Source organism: Erithacus rubecula (assembly GCF_903797595.1).
Source record: "Erithacus rubecula genome assembly, chromosome: 4".
Classification (NCBI taxonomy): Eukaryota; Metazoa; Chordata; class Aves; order Passeriformes; family Muscicapidae; genus Erithacus; species Erithacus rubecula.
The window spans coordinates 58,933,452-58,957,229 of NC_136686.1; the positions used below are offsets into that span (position 1 = coordinate 58,933,452).

General features: G+C 37.3%; 1 protein-coding gene across 1 annotated transcript in view; it reads right to left on the reverse strand.

The window, feature by feature from the left end:
• The window catches only part of SEMA3C (semaphorin 3C), a 115,404-nt gene that overhangs the window by 15,592 nt on the left and 76,034 nt on the right, over positions 1–23,778 (reverse strand). The window contains exons 7-12 of the mRNA XM_079303153.1: positions 23,652–23,771; positions 21,916–22,058; positions 19,893–20,007; positions 17,703–17,772; positions 14,959–15,103; positions 10,212–10,434 (exon numbers count right to left, since the gene is read on the reverse strand). Coding sequence (XP_079159279.1) covers positions 10,212–10,434; positions 14,959–15,103; positions 17,703–17,772; positions 19,893–20,007; positions 21,916–22,058; positions 23,652–23,771 — 816 coding nt within the window. The remainder of the gene's footprint in view (positions 1–10,211; positions 10,435–14,958; positions 15,104–17,702; positions 17,773–19,892; positions 20,008–21,915; positions 22,059–23,651; positions 23,772–23,778) is intronic.

The window sequence follows — 23,778 nt, forward strand, 5'->3', positions numbered from 1 at the left end:
ATAGTATTCTCATATATGAACATAAGTCATGATAAGATTGGATTTATTACCATTACTGTTACCATTTTATACAAAGATTCATCAAAATCAGTAATTCTGTTGCTGTATAGACACAACAGAGGCAGAATCTATCCTAATGATCTTAAAGTAAAAGGGAGATACTGCAGGATACTGCAGGATGTGATATATTCATATCCTATAATAAAATACTAGGATAACTGATGACATGAAAGGTAAGCCTTCCAAAGAACAACTCTATCTACATGTAAACATGAAAGTAAAATGAAAGCTTTTTAAAATTAAATTAAAACAATTATCAAGTAGATTATACATTGATAGGAACTAATATTTTGCTCTATAAGGTAAAAAGAAAAAGCAAGGTGAGGATATTTTAGCTATTATATCATGACTTCCCTCTCAAAATGTAGTTTCAAGCCTCACAAATCCACTCAGAACAAAGGAGTAAGAAGTAGAAATATGAGGCAATGACTGTGTTTTTGCAGGGTAGATGTGATGAGTGAGACCAAAGGGAAATTTGTGATTAGTTTTCCAAATTTCTTGTATGAAAAGAATATGTGAGATGAAGGGGTCGCTCTGTGAAGACTCTTAAAGGCTGAGACAGCCACCAAAGTATTTCTGATGTGGCAGAGAAAATAAACTGTGGGATAATCACAAGAATGAACATTTCAACTTGGAAGAAGCACATATAATTCCTCTTATCTGAAAGACCTAGAAATTAGACTGAGCAGAATAAATCTATCTGCCCAGTACTGATTCTGATGAATGAGAACACACGGTGCAGATTCTGTTCAGTCTACAAAAGTTTTAAGAGCAATGCAGAACTGTGTGCTTGGTGGAACATTAGCATAGCACAATACAGGCAACCATATACATTTATTAGGAAATTTGAGTTTCCTCTTTGGCAATTCATGATGGAGACAATGTAAGCTGAAAAAATTTGATTTTATTTTTGCGTTAAGCTCAGTGAGTAAATTCTGAGCTGGAGCTGCAGGGTAAGCTGATTACTTAAAGTAATTTACATCTCTTTATTCCATTAGAGGAATTCAGATACTACTACTACTACTACTATTTATTATGATTATTATTATTATGATTATTATTATTATGATTATTATTATTATTATTTCCAAAAAAAGTTTAAATCCAGAATATTGATATTTAATCACTTGACCACACACAGAGAACACATTGCAGTATTTGATATTTTAAAAAAGTATCGAAAAGAGAAACTGAAAGCTGACAAGACTTAAAAATGTCTAGTTATCAATGGTACATGCTCAGGGCACGTCAGGCATGAATTTTTCATGAGAATTTTCTGCAGAGACATTTATTCTCATTATGCAATGGCATGATAAAACAGTTCCTTCTGAAGAAATTTCACTGAAACTAAATCTTGTGATAGCACAGCTGTGGTCTAGCCTGGGTGCCAGTATTAGCAATGCTATGAGAACCTGAGAGAGAGATTTACTAACTGCCAGGACCCACCAAAGTGTTAAACTACTGCAGATGCCTCCCTCAGAGGAAAGGAGAAAAGGATTGTGTGTATTTCTTCTCCTTCTTAAGGGAATAACCCACTCACACAAGTTCATTGTTTCAGTCCAGTCTACCTCTGCTTCTTTATATTCTTTTATCAATTCTCTCTGCTAACATTAGACTCTACCTTACAAAGTACTCAATCAGAAGTGCAGGAAGGAATTGCAGCCCTTTTGGGGTTTTTTTGCAGCTGCCTGCAAAGTGTCAAGTACCTGTAACCCTGACACAGAGGGCACTAAGCATGTTGACAGTGACCTTACCTGCAAAGGAATGTAAGGCTGCTGAGCCTCTGAAGAACCGGTTTATGTCAATGATCCATTAGCACAGGCCACACATTTAAAATTCCTAAATTGTCTTGAGTCCTCAAACACTGCCCCAAACTGAAATCAGAACCTGAGGGGAGATTTTATCCTGGGCATTGGCACAGAAAATACTGATAATGCCTGACGCCAGGTCCTTGTGTCCTAACAACCTTTCCTATTTGTAAAGCAGGCTCCTATCTACCTTTTTGTCACGCCCCAGAAAAATACACAGAGTGAAGGACTGTTTACCTTTGTATTCATTCCCTTTGACTCAGTATTTTACCATTTGCTTTGACTCAGTATTGTACCATGATGGACAGATCTTTCCAGAAAGGAATGTTCCATTGTTTTAAAGGAGACTGAATACGTTATAAATATTTGAAAATACTTGAAAATATTCAAGTAGGCAATAGAAAGCTATTGACTAAATAAAATTGCTTAAAGCAAGGGCTTCTAATAGTCTGTACATATATATCTCTATATACACCCATATATAAACACTTCAAATAATACATAGCTCATAGGCTATGGTTATCCCATTGCCTCTAAAAACAATCTTGCTACTGTTGCTCAGGCTCTTACTTAATAAATAAAAGCAAATATTTGTCCCCAAACCCCACTTTTTATTTCTTTCTCAGCAGTACTGCTGTCTCCACTATAAACACAAATTTGTATCTGTCACTTACATGTATTCACATAGAAAACTTTTGGCATATTTGAGTTTTGTTGAAAATCTTACTTGTTTATTCCTGCTAATGGAAAAAAAGTGAACTAAATTCCCTGGGTCAGAGGAAAGGATGAAGCACTGCAGAACATTCATGCAAAGTGGTGCCTGAGCTGTTTCCAAGCGAATTTCATAATAGATAATATTTTATGCTGCAAATCAGGCAAAAGAGATCATCAAACAAGAGCAAGTGAAATTTTTTCAAGTTTGTCAATGTACGAAATTAAAAGGTAATCCTCTAAAATTCATTAAAATGAACAGTATCGTTTCCTTTGCCATTTACTTGTTCCTTCCAGAAATCCACTTGAAAACAATTCACCATTGCTATGATTTTACACAGTCATGAAAGAGTTGCTGTGTCTCCAGAATCCGCCACTAGAAATGAAGAGGCAGATTTTTGCTCACCACTTTCCTAATTCTTCACCAGGAGCTGTTTTCAGCCTTGCATCAGCTCAGCAGTCTGTGAGTCAAGGGGAGATTGACAAACAAAAGGGAATCTCCCTTAAGCTGACAGTGAGAGGACAGGAGCAACTCAAACCTGCTTAACAAATGCAGGTGTTAAAGACAATGACACTGAAAACACATTCCCTCTAAGAGGACTGAGAAACTGGGAACAGCAAGGGAGGAAAATGCAGGCTAAAAAATAGGTGTAGAATGCATTCAGAGTGGGAAATAAATGAAGAAGGAAGATATTTCAATAAATGTAATGGAAACAAAAGAGGCAAATCGTCATCGTCATGATTATAATAATATTTCTTGAAATAAAAGAAATTATTCTGGACTGATATTAATCAGCTAAGTTTCATCAATACCAGTTAAACTGTGCCTGATTACATTAATGCCTGGTCTGCTTTACCATGGGCAATGGAAAAAGCAAAGCATAATGAACAGACATGAAAAATGCAGAGGTTTTTGACTGAATCAGAAGCTCTAAGTATAAAATTAATTCTCTGAATTTTGACTAACTTTTATTTCTCCAGTTCTAAGTGAACACTGCAGCTGTCAGTAATGTGAGCCTCAAAGAGAGCAGGGACCTATTTACCCCTGAGCCACATCACACAGACAAACTGAACTACAAATAAAACCCCCAAATTTTCCACATCATAAAAAAATGACTGAAACAGGCACCAACTTCTACTCTGACATGAGTTTTGCAAGGCTCCCCTTAGTAATCCCCACCCCTGAAGTGTCTGACACTGCTGGAAACCCTCTAAAAACTTTTTCTCCATGTTTTTACCTGTCAGCCTAATGTCAGCTAATTATTTATGGTCTCTTATCTGAGTTGAGCCTGATGTATACAAATAATCTTACAAAAAAAGAAAGTAAAAAGTTTATAGAATGCTTGAAATCTGTCTGTTTGAGAAAACAGCCCCTGCTGAGGCTCAGCAGAGCACCTGAGAGGGTGGCAGGTTCCAGGCAGGGCTGACAGCCACGTTCCCACGCTCTGTGTCTGCTGTAACTCAGAGCTCCCACCACGGCCACTAACCTCTCTGTGCTTAGTTCACTCATCTCTCAAATGGGGGTAATTTTTTTCCAGCTCATAATATCTCTGTGAAACTTCATAAAATTCAAGCTGCATCAAAGAACAAAAAGACAGATACAAATGCTCACACTTGAGGGCAAAGTTTTGTATAGCCCCTGCTCAGTCAATCTTTTAGGACACAGTGTGAGCCTGCTTGAATAAAAACTGAACAAGAAAAATGAAGCAGGTGGAGGTATCCCCTCTTAACTTACATATCATCTTAAAAGTCTATGAAACAGCTTTGGATCAACAGGTCAATGAAAGGTTATGAATGACTCAGGCACCATGACCAAGAAGAAGAAGGAAATTGTGTCTGACGCCTGTTGTGCCACTGTTGTGCAACATCATCTTCCCAAGCTTACAGTCACAGAGCTGCAGCCAGAAAAACTATGGGAGGCAAGCTTGCTCTTTTGACCAGATTATCTCTCTGTTAGAATCTGTAGATCTTTTGGCTATTGCATTACTGAAGGCTACTGTTGTCAGCAAGGGTTAGTTTTCAAAAAAGACAGCCATCATACAACACCATGAAAATGAATATTACAAACTTATGCTCTGGAGGCACTTAATACATCCAGATTTTGAAAACAAATGTTTCATCAGAGAAGAAAAGATAATGAGAAACATCGATCAACCTCACGCCACATCAGATGCATGTGGCTGAAATTAATCATCTCAATAAGCCACACTGAAGTCTGTAGTGCCTTTTTATGACAGTAACTTAGATCTCTTTCCAGAAAAACAAATAGTATCGATAGCAAGGAGCTGAAAAAAACCCCATTGGTGCCCATTGCTGTTTAATGTACCCAAGTTTGACCCAGACATTTAAATATTTTCGTAACACCAAGAGCAATAAAAAAACCCTGTGAATAATCTTTTGATTGTGCAATCTGTGTGTACTTTGACCAAAGGCTTTTGTGCTGCAAGCAGTAGGTGGCATGCTTAATAAATGAATATTAATCTCACAAATGTGTTCTCATGGTGCTTTACTGCTGTCTTAAAACTCAGATAGAAAATAATCTACCAAAGGATGAACATAAAATATTGAAAGCTCAGGTTCTTTTGATATAACTGAAATGAGTAAACAAATTACAGTCCAACTCTAGGATGAATCCAAAAAATCAGATTGAGTCCTATCTCATCACAGAAATGTAATAATTGAAACAGAACTCTAATCCCAAATTCTTGAACTGAATATGTTATTTCTCATTGCATAGGGAAAAAATACGGTCAGCATTATTCTACTCAAATATACAAATGAATGATTATAGACTTTCCAAGTAAATTATCTCTTGGGTTCCTGTTTGGGAAGACAAGGTAGGTAGACAGTACTCCTCTTGCAGCACTGCTTTCTACCAGTCCAGCCTTGCTCCTTACTCCAAGTCAGCTCACACCAGACTGGGGTGAGGAGATCCCTTACAGGAGGCCTACAAAACTAACAAGTTTTGTTAAGTGCTTTGGGTGACTTCATGTTTAAAAGTATAGGAAAAACAAGAGATTGTAATAATTTGAAAAGCATGGAATGCCACAAGAACAATATCTGTCCTTGGGATTTGTTTTGTTTGCTATGGAGGTAAGCAAGGGAGAAAAGCAGTGCATTAACTCTGGGTATGGAGCAGCCCCTGTGAGCACAGCACTTCTGTCTGGGGTAGCAAAGGAAACACTACATTTAGTTCAGAACAAGGTAAAAAAATTACAGAGCTGCCTCTACCCTCCTATGCCATGGCTACGTGATGAAAACCACTGGGGCTGTCAGAGCTCTGTACTTCTGTTATTCTTCACTTGCATTCAGGAACTGATTTATTACTAAGGCTATAGAGGAGGAAGAGAGGAAAAGCTAAACATTTAGTGTGCTTTGCATCTGGCAAGACATAAAACACTCTGATTTCAAGCATGAGACAGGTCACTGACAGTGACAGACACGGCTGGCAACATCTCAGTTCAGCAGCAGTAACTCATCATGTGAGCTGAGTGTAATTGTCACCAGGTGTCAAGTCCCATTGTCTCTGGCTGTGGAGCTCCAGGCTCCCAAGGAAATTATCACATGAAATTCTCCTATACAATGTGGTTTTTGCATTTGCTGGGATGAACTGACACTAAAGCAAATCCCCTCTGCATTCCTTTTGACACTTAATATCTCTATCAAATCCTCCTGAGTCTCACAGAAAGCAGAGAATAAAGAAAACAAGTTTCTCCTCTCAGTGGCTGAAACTTGATCACTTTTATTTGAAAGGGCTGAGAAATGCAGTAACTTATATTGCAATGATTTCTTTGGAGGAAGACCTTGGAAGGTATCAATCTCCTGTGCCCTGTTCAGGAAGAATAATGCCTGCCCTCCATCTCACTAGAAAGCAGAAAATGATCCTTGTCTTCAGTGTAATGAAGAAGATTAAGCAATGAATATAAAGTATCAAGAGCTGCACTTTTTTTATCTGATCCACAGTGGGTCCTGTGCTGATACACAGAAGATGATTAACATAAGAAGGACCTCAGGTATGTTTATGTTTTTAACAGCTCATGTGTGTGTGTGTGAGGCCTCATTGATCACCTAAAAAGTCATATGATCATCAAAAATAAAATAAAATTACTTAGGTTTACCTCTTGCAATTTATTAAAATGCTTACTATCAAATTGTAATTTCAAGGACATTTCTCTTTTTCAATAGTTTTCCAGCTTTAACTATTGTTGCTACATTAACAACCTATATGATCTGGGAACTTAAGTCTCAGTCTTTTCCACCAAGCTTTAGTAGAATTTGCCTCCAAATCACATGAGATGCTTTCAGATAATTTTAAAACAATGGCACCACTATACATTGACAAAAAGTTAATTTGAAAGATCTGCACTAGCCTACCAATCTATTACTTTCACTAAGCATAGTGATTTATCAAGGAAGAAAACTAACAGTAAATAAAACCCCTCTTTTACCAAGTTTTCTTGTGCAGTTGTATAACAAGGGTAGGGATGCTCTCTATCAACACCTCTGATATTTCTATAGCAGAAGAATACTTCTATAGTGAAGGAGAAAAAATATCCTGACAGGTCACAAAGCCAAAAATTGTATCTGCATTAATTAAACTAAACAGAAAATGTGGGTTTATGTTAGTGGTGGGGAGAGGGAAAGGGATAGGGAGGGCGAATCCACTTTGTAGAAAGCCCTGTACTAATTAGGTTAATTTAGTAGTTTCCAACAGCTGCAAATAGGAGAGTGTCAAGAATACCTTAAAACTAATTTATCAATTTCCAGCCTAGAAAACAAAAATGCCCAGATCAAAAACTTCTTAAGTTCTCTGAATAATTCATTACCCTGACTATGCCTTGTCATATACTAAGCATTTACATCAGATGGAGACTTGGTGGACTTGGTAAAGGTTTGGTGGAAAAACACAGAATCATAAAATCATTTAGGTTGGGAAGGACTTGAAAGAACACCAGCTGGGACCAGCCACCAGCTGGATGTAGCTCCATTCCCCTCCACTCTCTGGGCCCAGCTTCCAGCCAGTTTTATCCCCAGTGAACAGTGCTCCCACCCAGGCCATGACCAGCTGCTGTCTCCAGGAAAATGCTGTGGGAAATGGTGTCAAAGCTTTACCAAAGCCCAGGCAGAAAACACCCAGAGCCTTTCTCACCCACTGTGTGGGTCACCTGGTCATGGAGGGAGCTCAGGTTGGTCAAGCAGGATCCTTTCACAAACCCACACTGGCTGGGTCTGATCCCTGGTTGTCCTGCACACACCATGTGATGGCAACTCAAAATCATCTGCTAAACAACCTTCAGCAGCCTGAGGTCTGACTGACAGACCAGGATGTATTTCCCCCCATCCTCCTTGTGGCCCTTCTTGTGGATGGGCATCACATAACTTCCCATCAGCTGGGTCCCCCCAGTTAGCCAGGACTGCTGCTAAATGATGGAAAGTGGCTTGGTGAGCACTCTGCCACTCCCTCAGGATCCTTGGGTGGATCCCATCCAGCCCCAAGACCTCGTGTGTGTCCAAAGGGTGTAGCAGGTCACTGACCATTTCTCCTTGGATTATGGAGGTTTCATTCTGCTCCTTATTCCTGTCTTCCAACTCAGGGGCTGGGAGCCTGCAGAACTGGTCTTGCTACTAAAGACTGAGGCAAAGAAGGCATTAAGTACTTCAGCCTTTTCACTGTGTCCAGTAGAGGATGGAAATTCTCCTTAACTCTCTTTTTACTGCTAATGTATTTATAGAAACATTTTTTATTGTCTTTTACAGCAGTAACCAGATTAAGTTCTTGTTCTTGCTGGACTTTAGCCCTTTTTGTTTTCTCCATCCATAACCTCACATGAATGAAGGGGTTTTGTTTTCCTTTCACTGAAGTGCAGAAACCTGTAGCCTGTAGCAGACATCTGGTGCAGTCCCACAGTCAAAGCAAGTACTATTAGATCAGGCTGCTCAATGCTGTGTTTATTAGGTTTGGAATCTTCTGGGTCTCTGAAGATGGAGATTTCATAACCTCCCTGGATTTTTTTTCCACTGTTTGATCATGTTGATGGTAAAATATATATAATTTATATCAAATAGCACTGTCCCACATTGCAACTTATGGGAAATCCATCACCTTAGCAGTGAGCACCTTGAGAAGTTCCCATCTGTTTTTTTACCACTAGGTAGTTGTATTCACCCCCTTTGATAGTTGTCTACAGCATTAAGGTAGTTAATTAAGGCAGAAAGCCTTAGCTTTCTCTAAATAAACCCATTTTCTCAGCTTTCTCTCATACATCACATCATACAGTCCCTCAACTGCTCTTGCTCCATTAGTTTCATTAGTTCAATGTTTTTTTAGTACTGGTGAGCCCACAGCTGGGCACAATACTCCCAACAGGAGCCAAATACAGGGAAAAAAATCCTTTCTATCAACCTGTTTGCTGGATATACTTCTGCACACGGAGCAGTGTGCAGCTGGCCTCCTTTGGCACCCTGCTGATTTTGATAGTTGGAGAGGTTTTCCTAAGAAGAGTGAAGTTACTTTTAATCCTTTCCCTATAGAAGCCTGACATTCTTAATAGATTTTTTAGCACTCACTTCCTAAATCTATTAGAACAAGACTGTAATTCCCAGGCCCATGAGAGTTTGCTGGCAGACACAGTTATTCTACAAGCAGAAAACAATCAGGACCCCAATAATATGTGAAACATAAAAGCAGTGAAGGTCCTATCTGTAATCATTTTCTGATGTTCAGAGATATATTTGCTCTCCTAGAGTTATTTTCCTTTGTTCTGCTTGAAAGTAAAAAAAGTAAAAAAGATTAGCCTTTGTGCCTATCAACCTCTAATGCCCTGTTAAACCAGTGGGAGTTTCAGATGTGAGTGAGTCCTAGGGTCTAGTCAGAGTACCACTTAACTTGTCTGCTTCAATCTAAAGGGTGTGATTCACATCAGAATATTTAAAAAAATCAAAATTGATCAGTACAAGAATCTCTTAACCTGTTCCCTGCAGGCTTCAGATGCATAACACCAGACTCAAATTTGATATAAGTAAAACAAAATATAGGCTATATTAGACAGAAATTATTTTAGAACACTTGGATCAAGTTCTCTGTGTCCACTACTGCTAGGACTCCAACCATCTGTTTCTTTTTCTCTGCTAAGTACTTCCATATTACTACTGCTTTCTGGAGGAGTTGTTTCTCTCTTTCCAACACCCTGATCAGATCGTGTATTTCCTCAGAAGCAGCTTACACAGCATATACTAAACAATGATGATGAAAGTATAAAAAAAATATAAAGCTAGATTTTGATATATTTTTCTTGTGTTAGAGATCATCAGAATCTAATATGGAATCATGCCGAAGACAAACCATATTCAAGAGAAGTATTATAATTCAGATCCAATAAAATACACATTTGTGGGGTTTTTTTGTCTCAGAATTAAGATCAATACATTGTATCTCTCACACATAATTGATGTCTAGAGTAAATAGGAAAATGTACAGAAAGTAAAGAGAACATAATTTATGGATTTCTATACCATTCCTGTAGACTGCAAACTTTAACCAAACTTTTCTGAAAGCTGTAAATTGTAAAAATCAGAGTTGACTGCAGATTACATTGCAACGGAGGAAAATGAATGCTGCCAAATTTGTCTTACCTGTTCCAAGAAACAAGACATGGTATCTGCCATCAGCAGCATTCACTCGATCCACAGCAATCTTCGTGTACTTGTAGTCGGCCCCTATGCGGATGATTAAAGGCCTCTTGTGTATTGGGTAAATGGGATTGAACATCAAAGGGTGATTCCTAATGAAGGTCACAACATCATCTGGAAACTCTTTGGTTGTCCTCACAGTGGGTGTGAAGGCTCCTCCCGGGCACTGTAAGAAACATGCACAGTCATGATGAACAGTGCTCACCACATTTCAGAGATTTCATCTCCAGATCACTCAGCTGACATAGGAAATTCCCAAAAAAGAACTTCAGACTTGGGCCAAAAGTTATTGTATTCCATTGAGGGGAATGAAGTGTTGAACTCCCATCACTTCTGATAAAAAAAACCCAAAATGCATTTCTGCACTTTCAAAATTCAGCTTGATGGCAAAGATCTGTACTTCTGAACCTATTTCTACACGTTTTATGCTTATAAACAGCCTGTTGAAAAAAAAACCCAAAAAGCAACAAAAGTCAAGAGATTGGTATGGGAAGATACCAAACTTTTGCATGTTTTTTTTACAGAATTAGTACAAAGGCAAAAGACAAAATCTGTTACTTAATTGTAATTTGGCCGATATGCCTCTTGTCACTATAATGATTGGAAGATGATGAAAGGGCATGTGACTCATCTTGAAAGAGCAATATATGGAGTTGATGAGGGAGTCCCATAACAAGTTAATTATATCTGAAAAGATTTTCTGTACTTTCTCCTTAGAAGTACTTTCTGCCTTAGAAGTAACTGAAGTCCATGAATACTTTGGATGCTTCTTTAAATATAATAAAGCACCATCCAAACAATCATCCCTGAGGCATTCTGGGCCTCATGAGAAAGTAAAAGGCATCTGAAAGAACTCAACTCTTTACTGAGTTTGAAATTAATAGGAAACTGTGAAGAAATCAGAACTATGTCAGTAATTGGTACAAAGTTCTGGATGTACCTATGTTAATTTACTTTTTAAAAATTTTTTTACAGCTATCACTACTTCACTTCTTACTGCTGCTCCTCAGCTTTCGTTTTTTCCCCTTACCATATTTCTGAGCTGTGAAACTCTCCTCAGAGTACTAGAGATATTCACAAGTGTTTCAACACAGTATTTTTCTAATTGGAAAATTATTTGTTCAATAAAAAGCACTTGATGAAAATTTGTTTATTTTGACAAGGGCCATTCTTACATCTAGGATAGAGTTTCTGGTCAAAACCACAGACCCAAAATAGCCAGCATCTTAGGAAGAGATTTACCTCACCTGACTTCTACTCTCTGAAAGTAATTTATTCTTAGGTTTCCTCTGCAGTCAGTAATTCAGACTAAACACCCTGCTTTTAGATGGCTAAAATTACATAACATGAATCATATTCTGAGAGATTTGGAAACTGTCTGGGGACATGTGAGTCATGTGTCCAACCTACCTGATGAGATGCAAAGTAGGAATTTGGGTCTTCACCTTCCGGGGCATCCCCGTAACCACAGGCAGGAGAGCCTGTTCTACCCTCACTGCTGAAAGCTGTTTCACATTGTGCCCCCAATGAACTGTTCACTGGGCACACCAGGAAACAAGGAGAGAGAGGACTTCAACCTAATCAGAGGCTTTAGAGTCATCTTCTGGCTCATTTAGGAGTTAATTATTTATACAAATTAGAACAGCTCTGGTAGGAACTCTAAAAAAATTGCTCTGGCACCAGTTCCCTCCAGGAAGAAGAACCACAACTCAGCTCAGACATGGGTTGTTTCTCATCTTACATCCTTGATGATTTATTTTTCTGGGCTCATATTTATCCTAAGGGTTTTGTTTTTGCTTTCATTAGAAATAATGCCATATGTTAATTCTCTAAGATTGCTCACTAAGTTGAATTCTTACTATCTTGTTTGCTCTACCCTCTCTGGCATATTCATCCACATTCCAGAAAATGTATGGAACTATCTGTTAAGATTAGCAACAAATACTTTAAAAAGAACTGCATTCATCATTAGCAAGATTATTCTACTTGGTAGTTCTCTGCCAGACCCCAGTTCCTTTCAAGAGGGATTCAGTTTCACAAACAGTTCAACTTAAACCTTCCTGTCTCACATAGCTCAATTAGAAGTCTTTCTCTGATACTTCCAACCCTTCCATTTATGACTTGGAGTCACAAGACTTTTGTCTGTGACTTCTTGCAAAAATGTCTGCACTATGATTCACACCAGCATGACCCTAAAAACTTACATTATATCATTGTTCCGAGCAAAGTCTTAACAAACATCTTTAATCCATTAATTCTTTTGCTAAACCAGTGACAAGCAAAAGATGACACTGATGAAACCTATAAGCTCTCCCTCTCCTGCAGAGATTGAATGGGCATCCTTCACAGCTCATTCAAGAACCTGTCTACATAATTTTATGTTCACAATCAATTATCAAAATTCCTTAATTTACAGCATATTCCCCAAAACGCTGTAAGTACAAAAACTATTTCTGCAAACTCTGAAAAATGGAAACTACCCTCAAACATCACTGAGTTTAGTAGCAAGCTGCCAATTATGTATTTTTTTTTTCCATAAGTAAGTTTTGCTTGTGGAGAAATAAGAAACCATTGGTATTTAGTGAAGGCCAGCCAAACACTGCTGAGTTGATCATGGCCAGAAGAACCCATTGCTTTATTTAATCCTACTGAAGCTGCACTGAAGCCTTTCCATTGTTTATCCAGTGTACTGCAACATGATGAACTTTCATTTCTATCCAGAGGTTTAGTATGAATATCTCTTTAGGCAACTGCAAAGTAGGATTTTCCATGTCATATAAAAAGCATCCCTGTCTAGTCCAGCATTCCAAAAGTTACAAAAAAAAGTACATTCCAGAGAAAAAGAAGAGCAAGCCCCACAGACTGCAAACATGGCTAATGTGTTAACTCTTTGAGCACAAATTCTGAGCAGTGAAAATTCCCCACGCCCCGATTTTTGCAGATGCTTTGATATAAGTGAAAAATAAAGTCTGTGGCACACATTGAAAAGTGGAAATTTTTTGGCAGGGAAATAAAAGCAAAGCCAAAGAAATTCCATCTTAGAAAATATGACTTAGGGATACTGTGTTGTGGCTGAATCATAAGGAAGCACACAAAAGCCAGTGATGCAGAAACCAGCAATGGCGTCTAAAGGAAAAATGGTCATCTAAAGCTCTGTGAGCTATGATCTAAGAATTTATCTTCAAATCCAGAGCTCACTGGCATATCTGGAAAGCACAGATAATTTCTGTCACCATGTTAAACCCAAATCTGATTTTTTTTCCCTGTTATGTTGTGTTTCCCAATTTGTTTGGGCCCATCTGGATTACCTCACAAGCCTCCATGAGGTGAACCAAGAAAAACATGGCAGTGGTTGAGGAAACACATATGAACAAAATACTCTGAAGCAGCAAGAAACTTTGAAATGTGACTAATCACAAGAGCATGAAACTTCCTGTTTAAATGGGTCTTTTTTTTAAGCCTCAGTGAACTCATGAGATTAGAGCTGTATGAATTAATTGCAAGGGAAGACTAATGCTAGCATTAGACCTTGGTGGAATGTCAGGTGTTGATTAGTCAATTCTAGAGATCTGAGAATGTGAAGCCCTAACTCCTACAGCCAGCAAGAATTGCACAAAAATGTCATGAAGAATTGTGTGAACAGGGAGAGCTATTCCATGTATCTGAACTACTCCATGAGAAAAAAAGAGAAAAAGAACAAGATTTTGCAGCACAAAGACAAATCAAACTGAAATAGTGGTATGGTTAATCTCACAGGGATTGGAAAAATAAAAATAAAATTTAATTTCCTGTGATGAATGGAAAAGCAACAAAGTGTTAAGCTAAAAAATATATAACTGCTTTTTTGAGAGATAATTTATGATACTCTGCATACTTATTTCATTCTGATACTTGAGAAACTGTAAGACTTCATAGGAGTCAACACATCCCCACACTACCATACTTCATTTAGCAAATATGGATTCAGAGAGAAAGTTCATACATTCTTCATTAACTATTAGATGTCACATTTCTGCTAAATATAAATTAAGAATACTTAAGGAAGCAAATAAAAAAAGAAAAAAGGTGCATTAACAGCAATTTTTATACATCATGAAGTTGAAAAGTAATAAGAAACAATAGTTTTCTTTAAAATGTTTCATGAGATAATTTGACATAAGTTGGAAACAGAGCTAGCTCTAATTGTGTACAGAATTTATTAGAAGATTATTACTACCCTGATACAGTGAAAGAGAGTCCTGATATACAAAAAGCATTATTATGAGGAGGACTACAGTGAACTGAATGGCAAGAAAATGCATTTATTCCTAATCTCTCTTCTAAGATTCAGAACCTGGCAGGCTATGACTTAGTCAAGTGACAAGTCCCAGAAACCTTGTTCTCTAAATCTCCTGAGCATCTGAGTAGAGGTGCAAGACTGTGGAGAACTAAAGAAGATTCATGCAGACAGAAGACAGACCTACAGACATTTGGAACACACTAATAATGCTGTCTTTGCATGCTTTTTTATTTAACTACATTTTGCTCAAATGTACCCAAAAAATGGATTTGCAGGCAACTGAAAAACAAATAAAATAGTTCTGAATTGTAACTGTGACAGTCACATAGACTTCTCTCCTGGAATAAATAGTACTTATTTATGCATTAAACAAAGCAATTGGCAAGACTGAATAAACATCTTTGTACTTACAGTGCCAGGTCGTGGGTATGGAATTCTGCCCTGATATGGAATCAGCTGGTGGTTTGGACCCTCCTTGTGTGCAAATGGTCCATTGAACACAGTCTGAATGTCAGACAGATGATACACACACACGGCTGAGCCTTTAAATATGGAGCTGGAAGACAAGAAAAAGTTAGCACTGCAGTCTACCAACTTTTTTATAGCTTTTTCACAGTTTTGCATGGTCCAGTGATGAAAGATACCTCTAACATATACAATTTATTACTTTTATATGGATTTAAAACATTTCAAATCAACTAATCTAGCCACCCAATATGTACCACAACTTCTTAAGACTTAGAACAGTGACTTTCTGAAAGTGAACTGAAAAAAGAGAGAGGCAGGCACTACCCTACTGGGGCAGTAAGAAGATTTCCTAATGTTAAATATAGAAGAAATATAATCTGGCTGCAGTTAAATCAATGGCAAAAATATTGCTGACTTCAGTGAGGCAGGAGTTTTATAAACTTTGTACTGCCAAGCTCAGCACAGGTTTCCAGAACTCCCTACCAGTACATTAACCACAGGACCTCCATGAGCCTCCTAAAATACATGGCTAAAATATTAATCAAAACATCCAGAGCAATTACAATCAGTTGGATTATTATAATCAGTTTCCAGCTTTTTTGCAAAAAATGGGGACATGTTGCAGCTGTAAAGAATTACTCCTATACAGTCCTCAAATCTGCCCATAAAACTGGTCTTATGAAGACCCAAGTTTGAAGCTTCCTGAGGAGAACCAAAGGATTTGCCTAAGAAAAGGGCATGTTCTTCCCACAGCTCTAGATTCAGATGATGAAGGACAATAGAGGAAAAATTTCCAGATTGATGCTAAGGCTGACTACAGTGAAAGAACTACTTCACTTTTCCTCTCAATGCACGCAAGATTTGTGATATTTATTTTTAAAAAGTGGAAACTCCAGACAGTCTAAAATCTGCCTAGTGTTAACTGTAGGATGAAGATAATCCAAGTATCTGTTTTCAATTGAAGAAGAAAAAACACTCCACAAAAAAGCCTGAAAACATTATACATTGTGTCTACACAACAAAAGTGAAATCCATATTGCTCTCATCTATATATGGATTAGTAGAATGAACATTTTAGATGGATTATGGTATGTGTGGAAATTTTACTAGGTATTAATAGATTTTGAGAAATACATTCAGCCTTTCCAGATGTTTTATGTTAGATTTATAGTATATTATGACACTAAAATAATTTAGTTCAGTATTACTTGGTTTCCTTCTGTATGATTTAGATAAAAATACTAATAGTTATTACTTCCTGTGATGTTTCTCTCTTGCTACTGGTTATGAATTGCAAGTCTACAGAGATGAAGATACAGGAACTATTAAGGAGTAAAAAAAATCCATATGGTTTTTGTATTTAACTATAATAGAACAAAATGCAAGAATAGACCATGCGGTTCACAATAACAGAAATACATGTGCAAAAACTTCAGTAGAGAGGCAAAATAGCTTGAGAGCCAGGAAAAAGTGAAGTTTTCTCTTTTTTTGGTCACCTTATGTGGTCCTGTGATTCAAACCTCATTTCCAGTGAGAAATACCAGAGTTAGGTACAAGAGTTTCCATTTCAGTCATGCTGCACCCCCAACATAATGATAAGTGTGGTTTTACTACTAAACATAAGATCATCCTTTTCTCCTTTTGTGAAGTAGAAATTATGGACAGCACCTAAATTTACAAGCTATGTGATGCTTTTTTTCCCCCAATTAAATATCATACAATCATATTCTCCTGTCATATTTACATATTGGAGTATGACCTCTATAACCCAGTCAAAGAAGTCTATTGGAGAAAAAAAAATCTGAAAGCATTTTTTTACTAAAAATTGCCATTAAAGAGATTATTAACAATAAATTGTATCATTCTCTAATATGATTAAATCAATTAAATGGAAATTAAGAAAAACCCAACCAGAAGACTTCTTTGAATGTAAGAAATTACAGCCAAATAATAAAGGCAACATATCAGAAATCAAGGGATAGTAATCACTTTTACTCTGTGTTAACACTATGTAGTGAGGGCAAGAGGAAAAATTAAAAAATAAAGGTTGGGGTGGAAAAATCTGCTGATGCACCTGTCAGGTTATCTTTGTGGAGTTTCAGCACAGTAAGCCAGATCTAGTGCATCCACCACCCTTGGGAGCTCAGTAAATGCCTTCTAAACCAGACAGCAAGTGAATACAACTGACTGGCAACAGGGAGCTGCAAGGAGGTCACCAAATGCCACGCAGGCTTGTCCTTTTGTAGCCAACTAAAGCCAGTATGGTTATTTGCCATCTCTGTGATCATCAGCCAGCTGAGAGGCTGGAAATTATTTGCATGATTCATGTAAGAATTCCTGGATTGATCCTCCAGGGCGCTGGATGTTCTTCAGGAGGTGTTAAGTGCTCTCAGATGCCACATGAGTTCGCTGTGTTGAAGTCATTTAGTTTCCACTGCTGAGCAGTGACAAGTGGCCCTCCACGGAAATGTTTTCCCAGTGGCAGCTGACAGGCTCAGGAAGCAGTTTGCTCCAAGAAGCACAGCTCTGACACAGATACCCACAGCAATGATACTGATTCTGCTGCGTGCAAACCACAGCAGACACACAAAACTGCCCAGCACAGCCTCACCCACAAAATACCAGTTTCAGTTTTCATACAGAAAATCAGGCAGTTCAGGTAATTTTTTTCAAATCTCCATGTTTACCTTGATGTTGTAAAAATTCCATATATGAGTGTTGTTCTGGGGTTGTCTGTCTCTAGGAGAAATACATCCTCTGTAAGAGAGAGAAATATTTTGAATAGTGAGAAAAACTTTATTTTCCAGATTAATTGATGGTTTTATTCTTCCTAAAGTCAACAGTAGTTTTATCTCAGACTTGACTGGGAAAAAGGAGACTTACCACATGAACAGACCATAAATGCATAAATTTAGCACTTGAATATACAGAAACAAATTTGGAAATTAACTCCATACCCTCTAGCCTCATGGAGACAGAAGGCAAAGACTTTCAAATACATTCAGGATATATGTCACACATTTTTTTCAGCTGTATCTTGTTTCAGCAGGTTGTTTAGCAGTAGGAAAACATTAAAGTTGCAGTAGGTTAAAGACAAAGAGTTCCCATAGATGGATGTAATAGAAAACAGGGAAATTAAGTGTTTTATTGTCCAGAACATGCTGGAGTACCCTCACTAGAGCATTTTCAACATGATATGAAGGGCAGGCAGCTTTGCATTAAAGCCTGTGAGAGATGTAAACCTCCTGTTGTGTGGGGATTTATTATTGCACTGTACCTACTCACTGAAATGAATTTACCCACTATTACCTCTGATCCTCTGATCTGCTGATTTTTTTCACACTTCAGTGAAAACTACTTTAATCTCTGACAGTTTCTCCTTACAAATGTTTTTAATAACTATAATCATGCTACCTCTTAAACTTAATTTACAATACAAAAAAAGACTGAACTGTTTCAGCTTTTTATCACATAGTAAGTTTTTTAGTTTTCCATTATGTGGCTCTTTCATTTAACCTGCTGAATTTTTAAAATATTCTTTTCAATATGTCAAAAGCAAAAGGCCTCACCATGCAGAACTGGAAGTGTTTTACACTCCTGCATTATACATGAACACAGAAGCATGTGTTTGCTCTCTCCCAGTTTTCTGAATTTCCAGCTGTGATTGTATTCTTCCTCTTTGCTGGGGAATTGTGCTGGGAGCCCACGCTGAGAGCATTGTCTCCTATTCACTGTGGTCCTACATTTTGTCATACAAGGAACTAAAAGCAGTTATCCTACTGCTTTGTTGAAGAGGAGGGGGTTGGTAAATCACAGTTCTGAAAGGTGAGCTGCTGTGGCAGTGCTGAGGCACTGTGAACTTCAGAAAATCTGTGCTCCAAGCACCTTGCACACTCTGAGCTAGAGCAAGTCAGGATCTGCTCCTAGGCCCAGTCAGGTTTCACTGAAACCTTCATCCAAAGCAAGTACACCAAACAGCTGTCAATACATAAACTCAAAGACTCCAAATCCCATTTGCTATGGTGGGAATCAGGAATAACAGTTGAGAAAAGAGAGAGATGATGCAATGGAGAGAAGATCAGAACCAGATGCAGACACAGTGAAGGGCACATTAGCTGCTTATATTATTTATATTTATAGAAAAATATATATCAAATCTTCCAATACCTGAATTTATAACTATGATTTCGCACACCTCAGCTACAGAAAAGATAAAGTTTTAAATCTTCTGGTAATGTTGTTTGGCATGTAGATATCAAGATATGCATCTATTAATTCCTTCATGAAAAGAAACCTCTTCTGATTGCTGTATAGATTATGTATGGAATATTTCTAGTATTTCACATGTTGAAACAAAAATTTATGTGACTGAATGATTCCTGAGAAATTATATTTATGGATAGTTCTGTTGTTGGTGCCAGTAAAAGGATTTATCAGTATTATCTTGAATTACCAAACTGAGGACTCTACCCTGTGATCAAAGAATAGAAAAAATGCATTATGGAAAAGCTGTGTGTTACACAGTGATATAAGAAACAGTTTCAAAGGGATGCTAAAAGGCCTCTATTGTAATCCAAGCTAGTAACTAAATAGTAAGACAGTCACTAAGATGTTTCCCTCCAAATATTAATTCTTTACATAAATCGTTTTACATAGTCAAGATCGATTACATTTATATCAAATATAATGATAATTACACAGAGACTTATGAAGAATTTTTTTCTTTTGTTGTCATAAAACTGCAAGGGGAATTTTTTCATGGACTTTGAGTGCTATGACTTCACTGTTAACAATTTGACTAAGAAACATAATGAAAATCAGTCATTGCACACGGTGTAGCATTTAGATGAAATTTTAAGGAATATTTACTGTGATACCTAATTCATCAAAGTATGTTTCTGTTCCATCTTCATCCATCACTGAGCACACAAGTCTTGCTTTCAAGAATGTTGTCCACTTGTTCACGAGACTGCGCTGACCACCTGTGTCATTCTGGAAAGGAATATTATTTTCAGAAAAGAAGGAATAAAACACAGTTAATATTTTATTGTGTTTTCTCACATTTTTCTCAGGTTAATTCATTATCTTAATAATTATCTGGAAAATTTAATAATAAAAATAGATAGGCCTAAGCCAAATCCCCTTACTTAAGCATTTTACATGTAGAAAAAGAATGAGGTTTAGTTTTCTGAGTGGAACTTCTCTGCTGGGCTAGCAGGGTTGGACATCCAGGACAGTTCATGCTATCTCTAAAAGGTCTCAGGGGTCTGTAGAGGGATGTTTCTTCCAGTCCTGACAGCAGCATAGCTGCACCTGACCTAGTAAGCCATGCTGTCACATGAGGTGGGTGCTCTGAACAGTATTCAGAAATTATGGCTAGTGTAGGTTAAGATAGTTATGCACTGTTGCAAGTCCTGCTTGCTTGGTCCAGACAGAGATGGCTTGGTCTCAGCTTACTCATGGATCACTCCAATTTTCCATGGTTCTAGGTGGGAACTGTGACTGCCAAACCAGGTGATGCAGCCCTGACACATCCTGACTAACAGTGCTGGTGAATGCCTTATGTAAGAGCAGTGCCTTCCAAACTGCATGATGTCACCCAAGGAAAGAGAAAAAACAAAATGTAGAAGCAATTGAAATGTGATTTCAATAAAGTGCTGTTCATGTTTCACTGAATGCTGCTGGAGTTGGTAATCCAACATTTTGGGAGACTTATAAGGAGTCTTTTCAAGGGGTGATATATTTTGCTAGTCTCAAAGGTGCTGATACATGAATATGATGGTATGTATACAAGTATACAAATATGACTAGCTCAGATTCATTTTCATTTGCCTTGGGATTCTGTCACTGGCTTCAGTGTAAGTCTAAAAAGGCTTAGGCCTTTCAAAAATCATCTGGGCTTCATTATAACAGTAAAAATCCAAATACATCTGTAATTGTGTTAAACGTCTTCTTGCAAAATACCCAAAAAGGCCTTTAGGCACTCTCACTAAAATACAGAGAATGGTGGTTATAAAAAAGATCACATGCCTCATCATATTGCCAGAGAAGGACAAACACCTTCACACTGAGGCACAAAATCACAAAACATCAAATTCCAAAGAAAACCCAAATTAAAGATTGGGAATATATAAACACTTGCAATAAACTTCCTGAAGTCTTCCCAAGGATGGAATGAATAGGCTAGAAGCAATTGTTAATTTATAATTTTTCTCTCATTTAAAAAAAAAAATGGATTTCACCAGAGATATTAATAGCTGCTTCAATCATTTTTCATCTACAGTTGATTAGAGATACAAAAAAACTCAAAGTAGAGACAATGACGAGTGCTGTGAAAAAGAATTAATTATTGCCCAGGAATAGCCATAACCCCTGAATTTAAATTTCCTGTGAATATTTTTAAAGTTAGGCTCACACATGAATCAATACAAGCAAACAGAAAGAACAGATGTTGCAAAAATGAAAACAGCATTTGAAAGTTAAATCCACCAATTTAAAAGCTTAATATTTCTGATGTACTTTCAATATTTTGAGTGTGTATGTGTGTGTGTGTGTGTGTGTGTGTGTGTGTGAAAGCCTTCATTGCTTAAAACTTTCATTTTTATTAAGAAAATCATGTATCTTACTTGTGTCAAAGACAGCAAGTTTGAAAACTCAACACAGGTTAACTATTCTGACTCAGTCAGAGAAATACACAAATCCCTGAACCTCTACATTTCCTATAGTCAGATATAGATAATCTGTTCAGACCCTATCTGTGAGCTCAGTAACAGCTCTTCTTAATTATGAATGGTGACAAAGAAACAGAAAATTTTGTCAAATCAAAGCATTTAATCTTTTAGGTTATCATGTCACATTAGCTGCTTATCCCAGCAACTTGGCAAACAAAATAGTTCTTACTGGGCACACTCTTGCAATCATTGAATGAATTTGCTTTGTGCTGCCGCTGTTGTCTGTGAGTCTTTCTTTGAAGAAGAAGTAGATTTTGGCATCATTGGGGTCAGTGCCATCTGGGATAACATGAGCATCCACAAAAATAGGCTCTGAAAGAAAAAGTTTATCAGAAGGATGAAACCAAAATACGTATCAGTATAAGCAACAAATGATTTGACATTTACTGACTGCTTCAAGGAGGTGGTGAATATACCAAATATCAACAGGCAAATGCCTTGCTGGCAGCCATATGGGTTTGTATCCTCAAATTTTATTTCACAGCAAATTTTTAGTAGAGCAGTCCAGAAGCAATGGTATTAGATTACTGCAGAGACTCAAAGAGTTTGAGGAAGAAGAAAGAATCAGTGTGTTATCTGGGGCACCAAAGGAAACTCTCATTGAGACAAAACATAAATGTAAGCTGCAAGAGCTTAGGAATATAACAAATAAGGTTCATAAATAAGAGAGGAAAACAAATTGTGTAACCCAGAAAAGGAAAGCAGGGTACATAAATGCTTGACCAGCATTTGACTTCCTATCAGAGCTGGTAAACATAATTAAACACATGTGCAAAACACTAGAAACAGGGAATTAGGGAGATAGCAAAATAATTTATTACCTTAAAAAGCATATAGATATAATAATAAGGATATAAATAATTTATAACCTTAGCAAGCACATAAAGGACAGTGCAGGAGCCTAAGAATACCTCCTGTGATTGAAGGAAGAAGTGGCCCCTCTGTCTGCATGAAGGCTTTGTCTTTTCAATGATCATGCAAAACTGCTTGTTTGGCTGAAGTGCAGTCCAAAGTTTGAAATAATCTGATACAAAGCTTAAATGTCTGACAGAAAACTCTCATTAGACTGCATCCTTTTTTTGTTCACACAAGTCTATTCTTGATTAATATAACAAATGTCATGACTCTGGCTCTAAAAGAACATGGAAATAAATTGTACTTTCTAGTACCTGTTTTGAATGGGAAGTTTTTCCAGAAATTAGGCATTTTTAAAATTTCTTTGTCTCTAATTCAATTTAGGATGCACATGTTAAGGTGCACAGGTAAGTGTAAGAATGTATAACATAAAAAAAATGTAGAGAGCAGACATAGCTTCCCTTTCATAGTGAAATGAATTTGTGATTGAAATAATGTGATTTCATTGTAGTCACAGATAGGAATAATAAGTACCATAAAACAATATCAAGACAAAAAAACCTGAAGGCTTTTTAAAACCATAACTGCTGTATTAGTTCCTCTCTATAACCTTTCACACCTATCTCTGCTCAGAGGGTTGACCTCCATTTTCATTTAAATTGGCTTCATTGGAAAGAGTCTTCTTATCAGTAAAGACAGGGAGAATTTTCACAGTGATGTCAGTGAAGCAAAGAGTTATGTGATTCAACTCAGAAATGACTTTTCCTACTGTGCTTAGATAACCAATTCCTCACCACTGAAATAAGTGGCAATGATCCTCATTGACTTCTCTGATAGTGGGACACTCTTCTTCACACATTTTGAATGCAAAGGGTGATGAATCTTCTGTGCAGAATGGATCACTTTGAATTAACTGAAGCTGGTGGCTTAGAGTCAAACACTGATTTAAGGCAATATCTAATTAATTAAAGGTGAAGGCACTTTTCTAGAAATCAGACTGTCTGACCAATTTGCATTGGAAAGGTTTTCATACACTTAAAGGCATCTCACCACTCAGCCACTTGGAGTTGTGCTGGTCAGTCCTCACTGCATTCCTCCTGGTCAGACTGCGAAAAATGGCTGCATCTGTCCCCATGAAATCAATATACATTCCTGAAAAAAGCTCTTCATCTGAAAA